Source organism: Prunus mume, linkage group LG2 (genome assembly GCF_029339155.1).
Source record: "Prunus mume cultivar Tortuosa linkage group LG2, ASM2933915v1, whole genome shotgun sequence".
Classification (NCBI taxonomy): Eukaryota; Viridiplantae; Streptophyta; class Magnoliopsida; order Rosales; family Rosaceae; genus Prunus; species Prunus mume.
In genome coordinates, this window is record NC_142699.1 from 25,935,041 (window position 1) to 25,955,560 (window position 20,520).

The 20,520-nt window shown below is 35.4% G+C and overlaps 3 protein-coding genes across 5 annotated transcripts; all 3 read left to right on the forward strand.

Moving 5' to 3' along the window:
• The first annotated feature begins 703 nt into the window (after positions 1 to 703).
• On the forward strand, positions 704 to 4,476 carry LOC103324285 (uncharacterized). Its single transcript, XM_016791713.2, has 7 exons — positions 704 to 1,273; positions 1,364 to 1,513; positions 1,687 to 1,800; positions 1,895 to 2,014; positions 2,535 to 2,642; positions 2,874 to 3,460; positions 3,663 to 4,476. The coding sequence occupies exons 1-7, from the start codon at positions 730 to 732 to the stop codon at positions 4,260 to 4,262; spliced, it is 2,223 nt and encodes a 740-aa protein (XP_016647199.2). The 5' UTR covers positions 704 to 729; the 3' UTR covers positions 4,263 to 4,476.
• Positions 4,477 to 6,120: 1,644 nt separating this feature from the next.
• On the forward strand, positions 6,121 to 10,974 carry LOC103324241 (uncharacterized). 2 transcript variants are annotated; one of them, XM_008226279.2, is made up of 7 exons: positions 6,121 to 6,690; positions 6,911 to 7,060; positions 7,479 to 7,592; positions 7,675 to 7,779; positions 8,668 to 8,775; positions 9,078 to 9,694; positions 10,066 to 10,974. In XM_008226279.2, exons 1-7 carry the CDS (start codon positions 6,168 to 6,170, stop codon positions 10,675 to 10,677), a joined length of 2,229 nt encoding a protein of 742 aa, XP_008224501.2. In that variant the 5' UTR covers positions 6,121 to 6,167; the 3' UTR covers positions 10,678 to 10,974. The 2 variants fall into 2 exon arrangements, with proteins under 2 accessions (XP_008224501.2, XP_088902171.1); XM_089046045.1 differs by lacking the exon at positions 8,668 to 8,775.
• Positions 10,975 to 14,800: 3,826 nt separating this feature from the next.
• Positions 14,801 to 20,407, forward strand: LOC103324283 (uncharacterized). Of its 2 annotated transcripts, none has more exons than XM_089046046.1 (7): positions 14,801 to 15,379; positions 15,647 to 15,796; positions 16,157 to 16,267; positions 16,353 to 16,457; positions 17,334 to 17,444; positions 17,764 to 18,338; positions 19,582 to 20,407. In XM_089046046.1, the coding sequence occupies exons 1-7, from the start codon at positions 14,872 to 14,874 to the stop codon at positions 20,191 to 20,193; spliced, it is 2,172 nt and encodes a 723-aa protein (XP_088902172.1). In that variant the 5' UTR covers positions 14,801 to 14,871; the 3' UTR covers positions 20,194 to 20,407. The 2 variants fall into 2 exon arrangements, with proteins under 2 accessions (XP_088902172.1, XP_088902173.1); XM_089046047.1 differs by having other exon boundaries at positions 17,767 to 18,338.
• Positions 20,408 to 20,520: the final 113 nt, after the last annotated feature.

Sequence of the window (20,520 nt, forward strand, 5' to 3'; positions counted from 1 at the left end):
AACCAAGTACGATCAACTTGACTTGACTGGAGAACACAATGATGACTTTGTTATTTCATGATTTGTACTTGTATATGGAGACGTCCATGGACAAGCATGCGCTTTACGCTTTCGCTTTTGATTGCTTTTATTTCCATCTCTTTTTGTTTTATGGTATACAAGGTTTTTATCGCTCCTGGAGGGATGGAACAAACAAAGAGCAATTAATGCCTTCCTTTGGAAAATAGGAAAAAACTAGGATAAAGAATGAGCACAATCCAAGATTATCTTTTGTCCTGAGTTCTCTGCCAATTTCCTTTTTTGTTTTTTGTTTTTTTTTTTGGGGGGGAGCAGATGCTTCTATAAAAAAAAATAGAAATTATAGTTATTAATCAGAGTTAGTTAATCGGACATAATTAACCTCTACTCCATCAGCATAACATAAGTAATAGCGAACAATATTGTATAAAACAAATTTCAAATTCATGCACCACTATAACTTAATACAGCATGAACATTAGCATATATTTTATATATATACCCGTATTGTGATTTCATGATCCGAACTATATATCTATTTTTTACGTCTCCCTTCAAACATCATTCTTGCAAAAAATAAGTAAAATTGTAAATCTCTTATATGTGTATATATAACAATTCTCTACAGTGGCGTCACAAACGCTTTCTTTGCTATATATATATATATATATATCACGTAATCTTTAGACTAGCTAGTGCAAGAGGCCAGACATGGAGAGAGTGGAGGAAGTGGTGGATAAAGAGGGGGAAGTGGACATTATCCCCGAAGATGCCACTTTACATGCATTGGCCTATGGCCTGTTCAATAAAGCCATGAACGGCCAGTGGGAAAAAGTTGTGGAGGACTATAGATTATCAGAGAATGTTCATGATTTGCGTATCACCAAAATGGGGGACACTGCTCTACATTTTGCTGTTTCGGATGGAGAAACAAAAGTTGTGCTGGATTTGCTGGAGATCATTGGAGACAATGCATTCAACATATTGAAGATAAAAAATAACAAAGGCAACACACCTCTGCATTTAGCTGCTGCACTTGGGGATGTGGAAATGTGTCATGCAATGGCCATTATAGCCAAAACACTTGTGTCGCTTCGCAACGATCAGGACGAGACCCCTCTCTTCTTGGCAGCTCTTAATGGCAAGGAAGAGGCTTTTGTTTGTCTTCATTCTCATTGTGGACCAAATTGCTATTCATTTAGAGCAAGGAATGGTGATACCATTCTCCATGCAGCTATGTCCGGTGAATACTTCAGTAAGTGTGTACTGCTTAAATATATAATTAATTTTTAACTTAATCTCATATATTATTCATTATTTTTTTATTATTTTTTTAAATGTATAGGTTTGGCATTCTGGATAATTGAGCGGCACCCAAAACTTGCTAATTCTTTGAATCAGGGAAGTTTATCTCCCCTGCATATTCTAGCCAATACTCCATCAGCATTCAAAAGCAGTAGCCGCCTTACACTGTTGGAACGTCTCATATACCGATGTAAGAATGTCTAAACTACACTTTCTGGGCTCAAAAGGCCATTGTGCTTTTAGATTTTACCAGAAATTTAAAGAACCTTGGTAAAATTAATTTACTTTTTTGTACTAGCTAGGTTATATCTTGCAACTGTACTTACTGTCAGTCCAAAGAAATTTTTACATTTCATTTATCAGGTTTGATTGTCGAAGAGCTAAAAGGGGGGAAGGAGGACAAAAATATTATTTGTCCCCTCGAGAAAAGAGGAAGAAATATCAGCAATACGGGTTCTGAATCTCATCAAGCATCAAGTGAGTGCTAGTCATTTATCCAGTTTATACGTTGCTTTTTTTCATCACCGTACATATTTACTTACCACAAGTCTAACAGTTTCTCCATTTTCAGCTAAATCATGGGGAAATAACATGTGTTGTTCTCTTAGTCTAGCTACGAGAGAAAATAAAAACGAAGATGTCAGAGATGCAGAGAATCCCCAACAAAATAGCAGCTCAAACTCAATGCAAGGTAAGTTGGGTAATATATAGGACTTATGTTACAATTAGACCCCAAAGTAGGCAAGGCAACTAACCCTAGAGTAGAGAAATAACCTAAAACCCGATAACTGACTAGTCGATTAGCTAGACTGATCGGTCACTCAAACTGCCACAAATACCGATCGACCTGCCGGTGTCTAGCCCAACCGGTCACTCCACTGAATCTCCTAATCTTTATGAGGAGTTGCCGGTCCTCCAAAAACTGATGACAGTCAGATCCCTGTACTGTAATGTACAGACTTGAATCATGCTTCCAAACTTTATATCCAAATTGAGAGCCAATTCACAACAAATATTTAGCATCCTTGGAATTATCCCCAACTGCGAGTCTGCACCAAGTGCATCTTGTAAGAGTCAATAATTCAATTCTAAGATATATATATATATATATATATATTATTAAAACAATACGTTGATAAAATATGTTTAAGACTGTCTGTTGGATGCTCATTATTTTAGCATTGTTTTCCTTCCTCCTTTTCCAACTGCAGGTACAAGTACAAACCAACGAGAGGAACAGGGGAGAGAAAGTCATCCCAATTATGCATCATTTGTTAAAAATTTATACTTAATCACGGAGGCTTTGGTAGAGATCGATCGTCTTCTGCGAGGACTTTTGGGTGAATCCATTTACACTTTCGTTCATATATATCTATTTATACCAATGCTTTCTCCCAATAAACTTACCCATATATAAAATAAAAAGCATCGTTCTAATTGAAAGAAAATTAATGTCATAGAGAAAAATCTAATGGACATATACAGTTTGTTGGAACCCCCCTGGGACGCTATAGAGTGCTTTTAATTGACAATGTCATTTGTGTTTCTAGGAATTTTGAGAATTCACGAACAGAAAAGGAAACATAAATGGGCTACTCAGGTCATGAATAAATTGCTTGACCATACTTATTCATACATGTATGCCCAAAATCCCAAAGAAACTCGAGCAATAGATGAAGCAGAAAGTAGTCCAGTTCCTAACCCTCTCGAATTAGAGGAGTCCGTAGAGGAGGAAAGTGGGTTTACAATCGCGAGTAAAAATTCAAGTGGTACAAAGAGGAAGAAGGACAAAAACGTGGGAGATAAGAAAATGAAAATGCAGCTGATGACACCAATATTAATTGCAGCAAAGATGGGAGTGAGCGAAATGGTGGAGAAAATCCTAAAAAAATTTCCAGTGGCTATTCACGATGTGAACTCAGAAAACAAGAATGTTGCGCTCCTGGCAATAGAGAACAGGCAATCCCATGTTTTCAAGTTACTGCTGAAGAAAAAGAATTCAATCACAAGCTTGTTACGTCAGGTGGACAACAAGGGCAACAATGCATTGCATCTTGCTGCTAAATGTGGAAGTTATCGGCCTTGGCATACTCCAGGTGCGGCACTGCAAATGCAGTGGGAACTCAAGTGGTATATGGTATGTACACTATTATTGATATTCATATATATATACATATATTCATCGATCTATCATCACTAGGTAACCTAGGCTTTGATACTTAATCTTTAATTAATATCTTGTCAAACGCAGCTCAAACAACTAAGGTCATTGAACATGATCGATCTTTTAAGAGTATTTACGTAGTAAAGTTTAATCTCTCTATGATGCATGCATGCAGGTTGTCAAAAACTCCATGCGACATCATTTTGTTCGCTACAACAATCAAGGTAAGACCTCAGAGGAGATCTTCACAACTTCACACAAAGCTCTTCATAGAGAAGCCAGTAATTGGCTCATCAAAACCTCTGAATCATGCTCTGTCGTTGCTGCGCTCATTGCAACAGTTGCCTTCGCAACATCAGCATCTGTACCTGGCGGACTCGATGATAAAACTGGTTCACCGGTTCTGAAAGACAAGCCGGCATTCAATGCCTTCACCATCTCATCACTGCTTGCTCTCTGCCTGTCAGTAACTGCCCTGATCTTCTTTCTTTCAATTATTACGTCTCGATACGAAATACATGATTTTTCCATGAATTTGCCTCGGAAACTTTTGCTGGGTTTAACATCACTCTTCGCATCTATAGCTTCCGTGTTAGTCTCATTCTGCACGGGGCATGTGTTTCTCCTTACTCGACAACTTAAACACGTGGCATATCCATTATATGCAACAACTTGCATTCCGATTACAATATTCGCTCTTGCCCAACTGCCCCTCTACTATGATCTCATAAAGGGAATCTTCACAAAGTTTCCACAACAGACCTACATGGAGTAACAAGGACTCGATCATTTATTGGCTTATTGGCGCTACAAATAGTGTTTGTGTTGTGTGTGTGTATGTTTTTTGTTGAAACAAGTATTGGTTTTAGTGTGTTTGAAATTTGTTTCTAGAGTGGGGTGAGGTTTATGTGTAAGAAGTGTTTCCTAATTAAAACCAAGTCATATAATGTAAAACCTATTAATTCTAAATAAGCTTATCCCATTGATTCAAGTTTGTTGTTCCAGTTTACCCTCTATCGTTAACTTCATCCAAAAATTTGTTAAAATTGATAACGTGGCAGGGGTATTTTAGTCCTTTTGTATACATGGGTTAAAAATTTCTCCTTCTCCAACCCACCCCACCCATCCGAGAGAAACTCTCATGCAAAAAGTGTTATCTCTGACCAATAAACAATGACATGTGAGATAACTTTTCCACCTGTCATTGAGATAGCAAAACATAAAACACTGTTATTCCCATTACAAAAAGGTTTTTTTCCACCCATCCACTGCATTCCCGCCACCACAACCTCAACTCCAACATCCAACCACCATCTCCCTCACCCAACCGTCACCTTAGCAAGAGCCACCCACCCACTGATCCCCCCCAGGGGTGGATGCACAGAAGGTCAAATAGGGCTAGGCGACCCCATGGCAGCCATCAAATTAGCCGTGGAGGTCTCAGGCGACCCCAAGGTGCGCACTAGCTGTTCAATGAAATGCACAAGAGAACCTCGAGTTGCTGCTGCCTTGCGCAGTGCGCGTGAGGCTTTGTGTTTTTTTTTTTTTCTAAAAGTGCCTGGCCAAAATGACATCGTTTTGGTCTAGGCGCATTCAATTTTTTTTAAAATGACCTAGCTTCAAAATGGCGTCATTTTGAGCCATTTTTAAAATAAAAAAGAACCTCCCAGCTCTTACCCGACTCCAGTAGCCTCCAAAATGCTGAAACCCAATTTACTTTCACATTTTCTCCCTAGTAGATTTAATTTTTCTTTTTTTGTTTACTTCCGGGATAATCTTTTGTCTGCCTTTTTTCTTTTTTTGTTTATTTATTTATTATTATTATTTTTAAATTTAGTTTAAACGGTCTAATAAGATACTTAATCAAAGTTAGTTCATTGGACAGAATTAATAAGATACCTAATAATAGCGAGCGAAAATTATATAAAGAAAATTTCAAATTAGTACACCACAATAAATGAAAACTAAAAGTTATGATTATCAAATCAGTCCTTATTTTTTGAATGGTTGATCTTTGAAGGAAAACTTAAAGAAGGAAAAAGGCCCTTGAATTTCATATTAGAGGTCTCACGTTCAAATTCCCATAACATTATTTGTGTGTTTGTGAGAAATCCATCACCCCTAAGTTTAGACTATGTACTACCTTCTATTGAGGGATCCCTCAAATAATTTTATTTGAGGGACGCCCATTAGGGTACCCTACAATTTTTTTCCTAATGATCCAAACCATCTATTTTTTAGGTCTTCATTCATAGATCATCCTTATAAAAAATTAGACAAATCGGAAACCGTTTCGACATCCAATTGTGTCTTACAAAATCAATGAACACAGTGCTTCAAGAAAGTACTAAAATTTCAATAACTCAATTAAGTGGTCAAATGATATCGGATTCAAGTGATTTTTTGTAGAGATAATCTTTGAATGAGTATCTACAAAATAGACGGTTTGGATTAGTGAAATACAATCCAGAGTGGGGCCTAGAAGGGGTGTCCTCAAATAAGCTTATTTGAGGATCCTCAATGGAAGCTCTCTGTATGTATATATATATATATATATATAAAAGAGGGGATGGTTGGATATATAATAATTCTCTAGAGTGGTATCACAAACTTTAAAGGTTTGCTATATATATATATATATATATTGCATCACTCATACACTAGCTAGAGAAGGGCAGACATGGGTACAGAGGTTGAATCCCAAAATGCCATGGTTTCACAGGAGAAAATGAGCAATAGCCTGTTCGAAAACGCCATGAACGGCGAGTGGGAAAAAGTTGTGGAGGTCTATGGATCATCACAGAGCTCAAAAGTTCAAGAGATGAGGATCACCAGAGCGGGGGACACTGCTCTACATATCGCTGCTTCGGATGGCGAAACAAAAATTGTGCGGCAGTTGTTACAGCTCATTGGAAACAATGCATCCAAGATATTGCAAATAAAAAACAAGAAAGGCAACACACCTCTCCACTTAGCTGCTGTAGTGGGGGATGTGGAAACGTGTCATGCAATGGCCACCAAAGACCCCGAAATCGTGTCATCTCTCAACAATGAGAATGAGACCCCTCTCTTCTTGGCAGCTCTTAATGGGCATGAGAAGGTTTTTCTTTGCCTTCATAGTCACTGTGTAGAAGGATGCTATTCATTTAGAGCAAGGAATGGTGATACCATTCTCCATGCAGCTATGTCCGGTGAATACTTCAGTAAGTGTTTGGCCTACCCACTTCTTAAAGAGAGTTGCTATTTGTACCATCATATTTTTTTTGGGATGAATTTGTACCATTATATTGTTGATTACATCTCTAATACAAGTGAGTCCCATATACATTGGTGGGATTCACTTCGACAAAATGATCAATAAGTATTTTATATATATTAACTTAATATCATTCTTTATTATTAATATCCTTTTTAAATATATAGGTTTGGCATTCCAGATCATTCTGTGGTACCCAGAACTTGTCAATTATATTAATCAGAGTGGCTTCTCTCCCCTGCATATTCTAGCCAATACTCCATCAGCATTCAAAAGCAGTAGCCGCCTTAGACCGTTAGATCGTCTCATATACCAATGTAAGATTACCGCTATATATCGATTTTATTTTTTTATTTTTTGGTCTATGATCAAGCTTTTGGATGTTTAATTCATGTAATACAATGCTAATGCATTTGCACTTGGCAGTTTCATGTCTCACTTGGTAATTACTAGGCTTTCAGGGGACAAAATTATTAAAAAAGAGAACTATGATGATATGACCTGCTTTTTAAGTATGTATACATCATATATGTACCTGCTTTTTGAAGAGAAAATAAAAATATATATAGTTGTTTGATCATACAATCAGTAAATCTAATAGCGGAGTTAGAATTGTAAAATTGAGGGGACGAAATAGAAAATATAAGTATACTCTATATCTTGCAACTGTAGAGACCTTGGTATATCTTGCAACTCTACTTCTGTCCAAATAAGTTTTTATATTTCATTTATCAGGTTTGATTGTTGAAGAGCTTAAAGGGGGAAAAGAGGACAAAAAGAGTATTTGTCCCATCGAGAAAAGAGGAAGAAATACCATCGATACGGGTTCTGAATTTCCTCAAGCATTAAGTGAGTGCTCGTCACTTATCCAATTTATACGTTGCTTTTTCGTCACCACAAGTCTAATATAACATAGTTTCTCCATTTCCAGCTAAATCATGGGGAAATGGGATGTGCTCTTCTCTATGTCTAGCTAAGAGAGGAAATAAAAAGGAAGATGCAGAGAATCCCCAACAAGAGAGCAGCTCAATGCCAGGTAAAGTTTGGTAACTATAATGTCCCTTGAACTTGTAGTGAACCTTATCACTTCTCATGAATGGTGTATCCACCCTTAAACTGTAAAATACATCCCTTAAATAGAGAAAATAAACCTAAACAGAAGCACACAAGCAAAAAAAAAAAAAAAAGAAGTCATTTTCACTATTTTGAAAACAAAGAACAAAATTTATTACCAAATATGTTTTCATTTTTCTTTTTCTTTTTTAATAAAAAAATTGAAAATTGATAATTAAGGGCCTGTTTGATAACCATTTCAATTTTAGTTTTAAGTTTTCATTTTTTGTACTGGAGTATAGAAGTAAAAGAGGGAGAATGGAAGTGAGAATGAGAGTGGAGACGATGGGATTGAGACAAAACATGAGGAGAATATGGGAAGGAGGAGTAACAAAAGTGAAAACGAAAACTAAAAATTGAAATATATTTGAAATTGTTTTCACTTTCAACTTTTTGTTTTCACTTTTATTACTCCTCCCTCTCATCCTCCCCTTTCATCATTTCTCTCTCAATTTCAAATGGTTATAATTTCTTCGTCTAATAAGTAAACATGGAAAATAAATAAGTAACATTAAATTTTAGCAGTAATAATGAGAATCCCTTGATTTTCCCTATATCAAACTCCCCTGGTCAGAAAAAACTCATCCTCAAATCTGAATTTTCGTTCACTCCATGATAATCTTGAAATTTAAATTTAATATAAAAACTCTGAATATTTATGCCTTAAAATTTTATGCGATCACAACAGCACAAAGTGCATCTTGTCAAGGTCAATAATTCAATTATAAGACATTACGAATACATTGATAAAATGTTTAAGACTATGTGCAACTTTTTAGCATTGTTTTCCTTCCTGTTTTTCAAATTGTAGCCATGAACCAACGAGAGGAAGATGGGAGAGAAAGTCGTCCCAATTATATTTACTCCTCATGTGTTAAGTTTTTCAACTTAATCACAGCTGTCTTGGTAGCGATCAACGGTGAGTACTATCAAGGCTTATGAGCAAGGCTTGACTTCTTAAAAGTAAGGAGGCGTGCATCTTCAAAGAAAATGGAATTTTGACACTTGGTAAATTCCAAAATAAAACAAAAAAAGAATTTGAAGGAAAAAAAAAAAAGTCAAAATCCCATTTGTCTTAGGAGGAGCTCCTCCTCAATTTTAAGGAGCCAATTGAAAGAAAATAATGTCATTAAGAAAAATCAATTGCACATATTTGTTTGAAACCCCATCAGGCATACTAAAGTTGGTTTTAATTTAGCATGTCATCATTTGAATTTCTAGCAATTTGGAGGATAGATAAAATCCACGACGAGAAAAGGCGACATATATGGGCTACTCAGGTCATGAATCAATTGGTTGAGCATAGTAATTTATACAAGAACGTACAAAGTTCTGGAGAAGCTCCAGACGATAAAGATAAATTTGGAGATGTTCCTGATCCTACCGAATTTGGAGATGTTCCTGATCATACAGAGAAGAAAGGCAATAAAGAAGATGAGAAGAAGGATAATATGGTAGATAAGAAGGACAAAGATAATAAATTGGGAGATAAGAAGAGTGATAAAGATAATTTGGAAGTGAAAAAGCAGACACCAATATTAATTGCAGCAAAGATGGGAGTGAGTGAGATGGTGGAAAAAATCCTAGAAAAATTTCCAGTGGCTATTGAGGATGTGGACTCCGAAAATAAGAGTGTTGCACTGTTGGCAGTCGAGAACAGGCAACCCCATGTTTACCGTTTCCTAGTGGACAGGAAGAAACAAATCACAAGCTTATTACGTCAGGTGGACAACAATGGTAACAATGCGTTGCATCTTGCTGCTAAATGTGGAGGTCATCGGCCATGGCTTACTCCTGGTGCCGCACTACAAATGCAGTGGGAACTTAAGTGGTACAAGGTATCCTATATATCTAACAATAATCTTATTTGTTTTAATGAAGCACCATGTTTGTCTATTTTGGTGGTCCCAATTAGATGCCGTAATGATTTTCAATTTGCATGATTTGATCTATAAACGAAGATTTGGAAAATAAACGATTTTGATTGCTTTGAATAAAATTATTTGAGGAATCCCTCATTAAAAGGGATAAAATCAAGAATAATACAATATTTCAACTAAACACCTGAATTTTATAATGATAATCAAATAGTGAAATTGTTTCTTTTTCAATTGAGACTTAACTCAAACTAATAAGGTCATTAATTGAACAGATATCGATCTTTGAATAAAGTTTTAAATTATATAAATTTTATTGTGCATGGATGCAGTTTGTCAGAGAGTCCCTGCCACCTCGTGCATCTGTTCGCTACAACAAAGCAGGTCAGATACCACAGGAGATCTTCACAACTTCACACAAAGATCTTCGAAAAGAAGGCAGTAATTGGCTCGTCAAAACCTCCGAATCATGCTCTGTGGTTGCTGCGCTCATTGCAACAGTTGCCTTCGCAACATCAGCATCTGTACCGGGCGGACTCGATGATAAAACTGGTTCACCGGTTTTCAAAGACAAGCCGGCATTCGATGCCTTCACCATCTCATCACTGCTTGCTCTCTGCTTGTCAGTAACTGCCCTGGTCTTCTTTCTGTCCATTATTACGTCTCGATACGAAGCACATGATTTTTCCATCAGCTTGCCCCGGAAACTTTTGCTGGGTTTAACATCACTCTTCGCATCCATAGCTGCCGTGTTAGTCTCATTCTGTACTGGCCATATTTTTCTCCTTGACCGACAACTCAGATATGTGGCATATCCATTATATGCAGCGACTTGCTTGCCGGTTACCATTTTTGCTCTTGCCCAGTTGTCCCTCTACTATGATCTCATAAGAGTCATCTTCAGAAAGGTTCCACAGCGCAGCTACAAGGAATATAGACACTAATTAAGTGGGACTGGATCATCTATTCGACGCTATAAATAAATTGTGTTTTTCAATGTGTGAGTGTGTTGTTTTGTTTTGTTTTGTTTTGTTTTGTTTTGTTTTTTTTTGGAGGAAACAAGTATTAATTGGTTTGAGTGTGTGTGGTTTCAAACTTGTTTCCGGAGAGGTGAGGCTTTTGTAAGAAGTGTGCCCCAATTAAAACCAAGTCATATGATGTAAAAACCCAGCTAAGATATATCATATATGTATGGTCAAGAATAAAATGGTGAAGAAATAAACAAAGATTGTTTTTATAAATAATGCCTGATCTCATAATTATATGCCATATGCATGATGATATATATTAAAAGATAATTAGGGTAGTACTTTTACCATGGAATTTGATTAAGGAAAAATTGATGCTTGTAGCATTATAACTAATGGTGGTACGTAATTTCTTAACACCACACCACACAATAACATGAATCCATATTGACATAAAAGCTAGGTCCAGTTTACTAACAAGAACAATGTACATAAAAGATTCTCATAATTTTTAATAAAATTTAATTTTTGGCGTAAAAATTTTAGTGTTAAAAGAAAGGGAGCTAATTTTTTTCACTCCTCTTTTATATACTTACACTTTTTATTGGAAATTGTATGTTACCGCTCTTCTTTTGTCCATGTACACTTCTTTATATGTTATAGTAAAAAGTATTAAAAAAACAAAATGACTTTTTTTTTTTTTTTGGTCGAAACAAAAGAGAATGTAAATGGACAAAAAAATTGTTGAAAAATTAGCACCCAAAAGAAATATTAATTAAAAGTGAAATGAGCTTTTCAAACTGCTTTGTTGTGTGTCCATGCAAAAGTTTTATGTATTTTTTATTTGCATTATACTGATATTCATACAGTAGTTTTTTTTTTTCTTTTCAAAATGCTCATATTCTGTATACTTAATAAATATACAAAAAAATGATAAATAAAAAATAAAAAATTGGTGCTTGCTAACTATAAGATAATGACTTAATTTTGATCAATAATTTGAACTTATGACCTCTTTGGCATTACTTATTTGAGGCCAAAATCACTTATTTTTAAAATTTTAGCTTTTCATCATGTTTGATAAAAGAAGAAATAATCGCTTTTTCAGAGAAAATTGATGTGACTCACCGTGATTTGGTGAAGACCAAATAGATATATAAACAAAAGGAGTTAAAAGGCTACCACTAAGAAAACAAACTAAAAAAAGGGCCACGAAAGACAAAAACCGAATTCTGAAGCACTTACCTGGGGCATCTGCAAGGAAACACCCTAACGGAGAAAATAAAAGACATTAGCGATTGACTTTGCTTTGTTTTAATACAAATTTATAAATAAACTCAATTCTAGACATGTATTTATAAAAAAACTCAAGCACTATTTAAATATAGAAACACACCCAAAATCAACCCCAAAGTCAACTTTTTGGGTGTGTTTATAAATAGGTTTTGAGTGTGTGTAATGATGGGTTTTGAGTGTGTTTATATGTTTAAATAGTGCTTGGGTTTTTTTTATAATTTCAACTCCCATTTTGGGTGTTTTAGTGAAACTCCCTTATTTTAATTGGTTCACTTCAAGATCCAAACTTTTGATATATTATTTTAATCTCTTTCCTCTCTTTTTTTTGCCCTTTCTGGTCCAAGTGTTAAATGCTTGTTGGAGGATGAATTTGGGCTTGGGCCTATTAGAAAATGAATGCTGAAAATTTATGTTAGGGAAAATTAATTTTAATGGAACAGAAGAAAGTGTAATGAAATGGGCTCAGGCCCAAACTGAAAAACTGCAAGAAGTGGACAGGTCCAGATTGGTTCGGTTATCTCCATAATTTAAATTCAAAACTGGATCAAACCAGACCAGGCCCAGCCCCAATTAGAAGGTCTCTAGTGTAGGAGAATGCCCACAAGTGATGACGAGGAGGAATGAAAAAAAAGTACGTGCCAGCTTTGTATTCCTCTGTTGGACAACAAGTAGGAGGATGAATGTGACAGGAGATTAACAAAGTGATAACTTTGATATGTAAGCATATATTTCATGAGCAGAGCAGAGCACAAGCATAAGCATGCCTTGCACAATTTAGCTTTTGATTGCTTTTTGGGTACAAGTGGGCTAGCGAGCTTAGGACTTTAAACGTCAGTCATTTTGAAGTTTCCTGTTACTTTAGACAACCAAGTACGATCAACTTGATTTGACAGGAGAACACAATGATAACTTGTTATTCCAGCATATTTCATGAGTCACATTCAGAGACGGACCTACTCTTTCACCAGTGACTTTGTCTTTTTTAGCCTAAACTAACATACCCATCCCACCCAATGAATAGCCATGCACTCTCATAATCCCCCTTCACCTTTTTTTTCTCTCTCTTTTTCTTTTTGGTACAAAAGGGGCCAAAGGCCAAACACAAACAACTCATGCTTCTTTTATTTTTTGTTAGAAAACAATCCCTCTTATTTTCTTTTTTTTTTGGTAGAAAATAACCCCCCTTCACTCCACACATACTATAGAAAATAGAAAAGAATTATGTACTAGATGCGCTTCGAAAGGTAAAACTCATTATGTCATCATGATTAGGTGTTGCCTTTTGTTATTAATGAATTTCACTATGTACTGTCAAGTTTAATAATTATGTGCGTAAGGTAAATTTAGCATATCCTAATTTGAGATCCTGGGTCTGTTCGTGGTCACATTTCATGAGTTCTACTTGTATGTGGAGAAACTGACGTCCAGCACAAGCATGCGCTTTACGATTTCGCTTTTGATTGCTTTTATTTCCATCTCTTTTTGTTTTATGGTATACAAGGTTTTTATCGCGCTTGGAGTTGGATGGAACAAACAAAGAGCAATTAATTAATGCCTTCCTTCTCAGAAAATATATGACAGTAAGCAGTGGCGGTTCTTCAGCAAGGGCAGGGTAGGCAGCTGCCTACCCAAATTTTTTCACAAAAAAAAAACCTATATGTAAGCAAAGCTAATCCTACCCATCCCATGTAATGGTGTGAGCCCATGTCTACCCAAACTTAAAAGCAACCCACGTGTTATATGGCCCAGTCAAACTTAAAAAAAGAAAAGGGGAGGAAGCAATATAAGTAAGCAACCAATTCCCTTTCGGCTGTGCAATAGTCAGACAGGCAAGATCTGTTTTTTCATATTAAAGCGCTTTCTTTTAAAAATGCATCTGGTTCCATCTTTCTTTCGTGCAACTTCTTCTTGAGTCTGGACATTCTCTCTTGGTAGCATTTTCTCATATCTAAGGCCAATAAGTATTCTTCTATTGGCTTTTTCCTAAAATAAATGTATGCATCTTAAGTTTTTTAATAGTTTAATTTAGTTTTAGATTTAAGTAGTTTAGTTTTTTGTTGCATTGTATTAAATTTTTTTTTTGTCAAGTTTTTACATCTGAGGGTAAATCTCATTACGCTCTTCCCGACTAGGTGTATCTTTTTATTTTTATGAATGAAATTCACTCGTACCGTCGAATTTTTAAGGTAAGCTTCGCTTAGCTGACTTTTGAATCTCGGTTCCGCCACGATGAAGTAAGCGCTTTCGGAAAAAAAAAAAACTAGGATAAAGAATGAGCACAATCCAAGATATCTTTTGTCCTGAGTTCTCTGCCTTTTTTTTTCTTTTTTTTTTCTGAGCAGATGCTTCTAGAAAAAAAAATAGAAATTAGTTATTAATCAAAGTTAGTTAATTGGACATAATTAACCTCTAGTCCATCAGCATAACATAAGTAATAGCGAACAATATTGTATCAAACAAATTTCAAATTCATGCACCACTATAACTTAATATATATACCCGCAATGTGATTTTATGATCCAAACTATATATCTATTTTTTAGAGCCTCCCTTCAAACATCATTCTTGCAACAACAACAACAACAACAAAAAGTAAAATTGTAAATATCTTACTAGTCACTTAACTCTAATGAAGGATAAATGGATGAACACTGAGATTTGAATAAAAACACTAAAATAATCATATATACGTACGGTATGATGATTAAATGGTTAATCAATTTTTTATCTTTAAAAGAAAACTTTATTATAAAAAAAACACTATTAATGAATGTATATGTGTATATATAACAATTCTCTACAGTGGCGTCACAAACGCTTTCTTTGCTATATATATCACGTAATCATTAGACTAGCTAGTGCAAGAGGCCAGACATGGAGAGAGTGGAGGAAGTGGTGGATAGAGGGAGGGAAGTGGAGGAGGATCTGTTCGATAATGCCATGACCGGCGACTGGGAAAAAGTTGTGGGGCTCTATAGATCATCAGAGAATGTTCATGATTTGCGTATCACCAAAATGGGGGACACTGCTCTACATATCGCTGCTTTCGATGGCGAAACAAAAATTGTGCTGGATTTGCTGGAGATCATTAAAGAAAATGCATCCAAGATATTGCAAATAAAAAACAAGAAAGGCAACACACCTCTCCATTTAGCTGCTAAAGTGGGGGATGTGGAAATGTGTCATGCAATGGCCACCAAAGACCGCAAACTCGTGTCATCTCTCAACAATGAGAATGAGACCCCTCTCTTCTTGGCAGCTCTTAATGGGCATGAGAAGGTTTTTCTTTGCCTTCATAGTCACTGTGTAGAAGGATGCTATTCATTTAGAGCAAGGAATGGTGATACCATTCTCCATGCAGCTATGTCCGGTGAATACTTCAGTAAGTGTGTGGCCTACCCACTTCTTAAAGAGTGTTGCTATTTGTACCATCATATTTTTTTTGGGACGAATTTGTACCATTATATTGTTGATTACATCTTTAATATAAATGGGTCTCATATACATTAGTGGGGTTCACTTCGACAAAATGATCAATAAGTATGGCACAAATAGCATTATTATTACTTCTTATATATATATATATATATATATATATATTTTAACTTAATATCATTTTTTATTATTAATATCCTTTTTAAATATGTAGGTTTGGCATTCCAGATCATTCTGTGGTACCCAGAACTTGTCAATTATATTAATCAGAGTGGCTTCTCTCCCCTGCATATTCTAGCCAATACTCCATCAGCATTCAAAAGCAGTAGCCGCCTTAGACCGTTGGATCGTCTCATATACCATTGTAAGAATATCTCTATCGATTTTATTTTTTATTTTGTGGTCTATGATGCTAATGCATTTGCACTAAGTGAACTATTTTCATGTCTCACTTGGTAATTACTAGGTTTTCATGGGACAAAACTATTAAAAAAGAGAACTATGGTGATATGACCTTTTGAAGTATGTATACATCATACATTTACCTGTTTTTTTGAAGAGAAAATAAAAATATATATAGTTGTTTGATCATACAATCAGTAAATCCAATAGCAGAGTTAGAATTGTAAAATTGAGGGGGCCAAAATAGAAAATACAAACATATTCTATATCTATCTTCCAACTGTACTTCTGTCCAAATAAGTTTTTACATTTCACTTATCAGGTTTGATTGTTGAGGAGCTAAAGGGGGAAAAGGGGGACAAACACTTTTGTCCCCTCGAGAAAAGAGGAAGAAATACCATCAATACGGGTTTTGAATCTCATCAAGCATTAAGTGAGTGCTCGTCACTTATCCAATTTATACGTTGTTGCTTTTTCGCCACCACAAGTCTAATATGACATGGTTTCTCCATTTCCAGCTAAATCATGGGGAAATAGGGTGTGCTCTTCTCTATGTCTAGCTAAGAGAGGAAATAAAAAGGAAGATGCAGAGAACCCCCAACAAGAGAGCAGCTCAATGTCAGGTAAAGTTGGGTAACTATAATGTCCTTTGAACTTGTAGTGAACCTTATCACTTCTCATGAATGGTGTCTCCACCCTTAAACTGTAAAATACATCTCTTAAACAGAGAAAATAAACCTAAACAGAAGCACACAAGCAAAAAAAAATTCATTTTCACTATTTTGAAAACAAAGAACAAAATCTATTACCAAATATGTTCTCATTTTCCATTTTTTTTATTAAAAAAAAATTGAAAACTAATAATTAAGGGCCCGTTTGATAACCATTTCAATTGTAATTTTAAGTTTTCATTTTTTGTGCTGGAGTATAGAAGTAAAAGAGGGAGAATGGAAGTGAGAATGAGAGTGGAGATGGGATTGAGAGAAAACATGAGAAGAGGATGGGAAGGAGGAGTAATAAAAGTGAAAACGAAAACTAAAAATTGAAATATATTGGAAATTGTTTTCACTTTCAACTTTTTGTTTTCACTTTTATTACTCATCCCTTTCATCATCTCTCTCAATTTCAAGTGGTTATAATTTCTTCGTCTAATAAGTAAACATGGAAAATAAATAAGTAACTTTAAATTTTAGCAGTAATGATGAGAATCCCTTGATTTTCCCTATATCAAACTCCCCTAGTCAGAAAAAAACTCATCCTCGAATATGAATTTTCGTTGACTCCATGATAATCTTGAAATTGAAATTTAATATAAAAACTCTGAATATTTATGCCTTAAAATTTTATGTGATCACAACTGCACAAAGTCCATCTTGTCAAGGTCAATAATTCAATTTAAGACATTACGAATACATTGATAAAATGTTTTTGGATGCCCGTTAATTTCAATATGTGCAACTTTTTTAGCATTGTTTTCCTTCTTGTTTTTCAAATTGTAGGTATGAACCAACGAGAAGAAGGTCATCCCAATTATATTTACTCCTCATGTGTTAAGTTTTTCAACTTAATCACAGCTGTCTTGGACGTGATCAATGGTTCTCCGCGAAGCAGTCAGTACTATCAAACTTTGTGGTGAATTCGTTAATTTACATTTTCATTTATGAGCAACGTTTGGCTTCTTAAAACTAAGGAGGAGCTTATCCTCAAAGAAAATGGAATTGTGACACTTGGCATATTCCAAAACAAAGAAAATTAAAAGAATTTGAAGAAAGAAAAAAAAAAAGTCAAAATCCCATTTGCTCTGAGAATGAGCTCTTCCTCAATTTGAAGGAGCCAAATGAAAGAAAATTAATTGCACATATTTCTTTGAAACCCCCTCAAGCATGCTAAAGTTGTTTTTAATTAGAATGTCATCATTTGTATTTCTAGCAGTTTGGAGCATAGATAAAATCCTCGACGACAAAAGGCGACATATATGGGCTACTCAGGTCATGAATCAATTGGTTGAGCATAGTACTTTATACAAGAATGTCGTACAAAATTCTGGAGAAGCTCCAGACGATAAAGATAAATTTGGAGATTTTCCTGATCGTACCGAATTGGATACAGAGAAGAAAGACAGTACGGAAGATAAGAAGAATGACAAATTGGAAGATAAGAAGAAGGACAAAGATAATAAATTGGAAGATAAGAAGACACCAATATTAATTGCAGCAAAGATGGGAGTGAGTGAAATGGTGAAAACAATCCTAGAAAAATTTCCAATGGCTATTTACGATGTGGACTCAGAAAACAAGAATGTTGCACTGTTGGCAGTCGAGAACAGGCAACCCCATGTTTACAGTTTACTAGTGGACAGGAAGAAACAAATCACAAGATTGTTACGTCGGGTGGACAACGAGGGTAACAATGCATTGCATCTTGCTGCTAAATGTGGAAGTCATCGGCCATGGCTTACTCCTGGTGCCGCACTACAAATGCAGTGGGAACTCAAGTGGTACACGGTACGTATATATCTAACAATAATCTTATTTGTTTTAATGAAGCACCGTGTTTGTCTATTTTATTGGTCCCAATTATATGCCTTAATGATTTTCAATTTGCATGATTTGATCTATGAATGAAGATTTGGAAAATAGACGGTTTTGATTGTTGAAAAAAAATTCTTAAGAGTATCCACAATGGGCTCCCTAAAAACACCTCCTTAAACAAATTTTAGGGACGAATTGGAAAAATACAACTTCAACCATGCTCCATATCCACCTCCTAAAATAGGTAGACCTCTTGGAGCTCCTAAATCTGAGGAGAGAGAAATGACTCCTAATAGCTCCCCATAATTTAATGTTGCTTTGTTTTATGCATATTTTAAACTTTTAATTAATGCAATTTTAAAAAAATATATTATTTTGTATAGAGATGAACCAATTATATTGAATTAAAAAATAATTATAGTATTGATGACTCTCTAAATTAGGGAGTATGGTTGGAGTTCAAATTTTATAGAGAGCTCATAAAACAGCTTTTGTGTGTTTTTACCTAAATTTTAACTAAAAAATAAGGATCATGCTTGTAGATACTCTAAGAGACCCTAATGGGTGTCCCTCGAATAAAATTATTTGAGGAATCCCTCATTAAAATGGAATATATATATACAGAGAGCTTTATTGAGGATCCTCAAATAAGCTTATTTGAGGGACACCCCTTGTATGACCACTCCAGATTGTATTTCACTAATCCAAACCGTCTATTTTGTAGAGACACATTCAAAGATCATCTCTACAAAAAATCACTTGAATCTGATATCATTTGACCATTCAATTGAGTTATTGAAATTTTAGTACTTTCTTGAAGCACCGTGTTCATTGATTTTGTAGAACACAATTGAATGTCGAAACGGTTTCCGATTTGTCTAATTTTTTGTAAGGATGATCTATGAATGAAGACCTAAAAAATCAATGGTTTGGATCATTGGAAAAAAAATTGTAGGGTACCCTAAAAGGCGTCCCTCAAATAAAATTATTTGAGGGATCCCTCAATAGAAGGGGACTGATATACAGAGAGCTAACTCAGACAAATCAAGAATAATACAACTAAACATTTAAATTTTATAATGATAATAACAAATAGTTAAATGGTTTCTTTTTCAATTGAGACTTAACTCAAACTAATAATAAGGCATTAATTGAACAGATATCAATCTTTGAATAAAGTTTTAAATGCTCTAAATTTTATTGTGCATGGATGCAGTTTGTCAAAAATTCCATGCCACCTCGTTCATCTGTTCGCTACAACAAAGATGTTCAGATGCCAGAGGAGGTCTTCACAACTTCACACAAAGATCTTCGAAAAGAAGGCAGTGAATGGCTCGTCAAAACCTCCGAATCATGCTCTCTGGTTGCTGCGCTCATTGCAACAGTTGCCTTCGCAACATCAGCATCTGTACCGGGCGGACTCGATGATAAAACTGGTTCACCGGTTTTCAAAGACAAGCCGGCATTCAATGCCTTCACCATCTCATCACTGCTTGCTCTCTGCTTGTCAGTAACTGCCCTGGTCTTCTTTCTAACCATTATTACGTCTCGATACGAAGCGCGTGATTTTTCCATCAGCTTGCCCCGGAAACTTTTGCTGGGTTTAACATCACTCTTCGCATCCATAGCTGCCGTGTTAGTCTCATTCTGTAGTGGCCATATTTTTCTCCTTGATCGACACCTCAGACATGTGGCATATCCATTATATGTAGCGACTTGCTTGCCGGTTACCATTTTCGCTCTTGCCCAGTTGTCCCTCTACTATGATCTCATAAGGGTCATCTTCAGCAAGGTTCCACAGCGCAGCTACAAGGAATACAGACACTAATTAAGTGGGACTCGATCATCTATTTGGCGCTATAAATAAATTGTGTTTTTCTAAGTGTGTGTGTGTGTGTTTTTTTTTTTGTTCTGAGGAAACAAGTATTAATTGGTTTGAGTGTGTGGTTTGAAATTTGTTTCCGGAGTGAGGTGAGGCTTTTGTAAGAAGTGTGCCCCAATTAAAACCAAGTCATATGATGTAAAACCAATAGATTATTATTGTTTCCGGAGTGGTACAAATAGATTATTATTACTTCTTATATATATATATATATATATTAAAATCACTTGAATCCGATATCATTTGACCATTCAATTGAGTTATTGAAGTTTT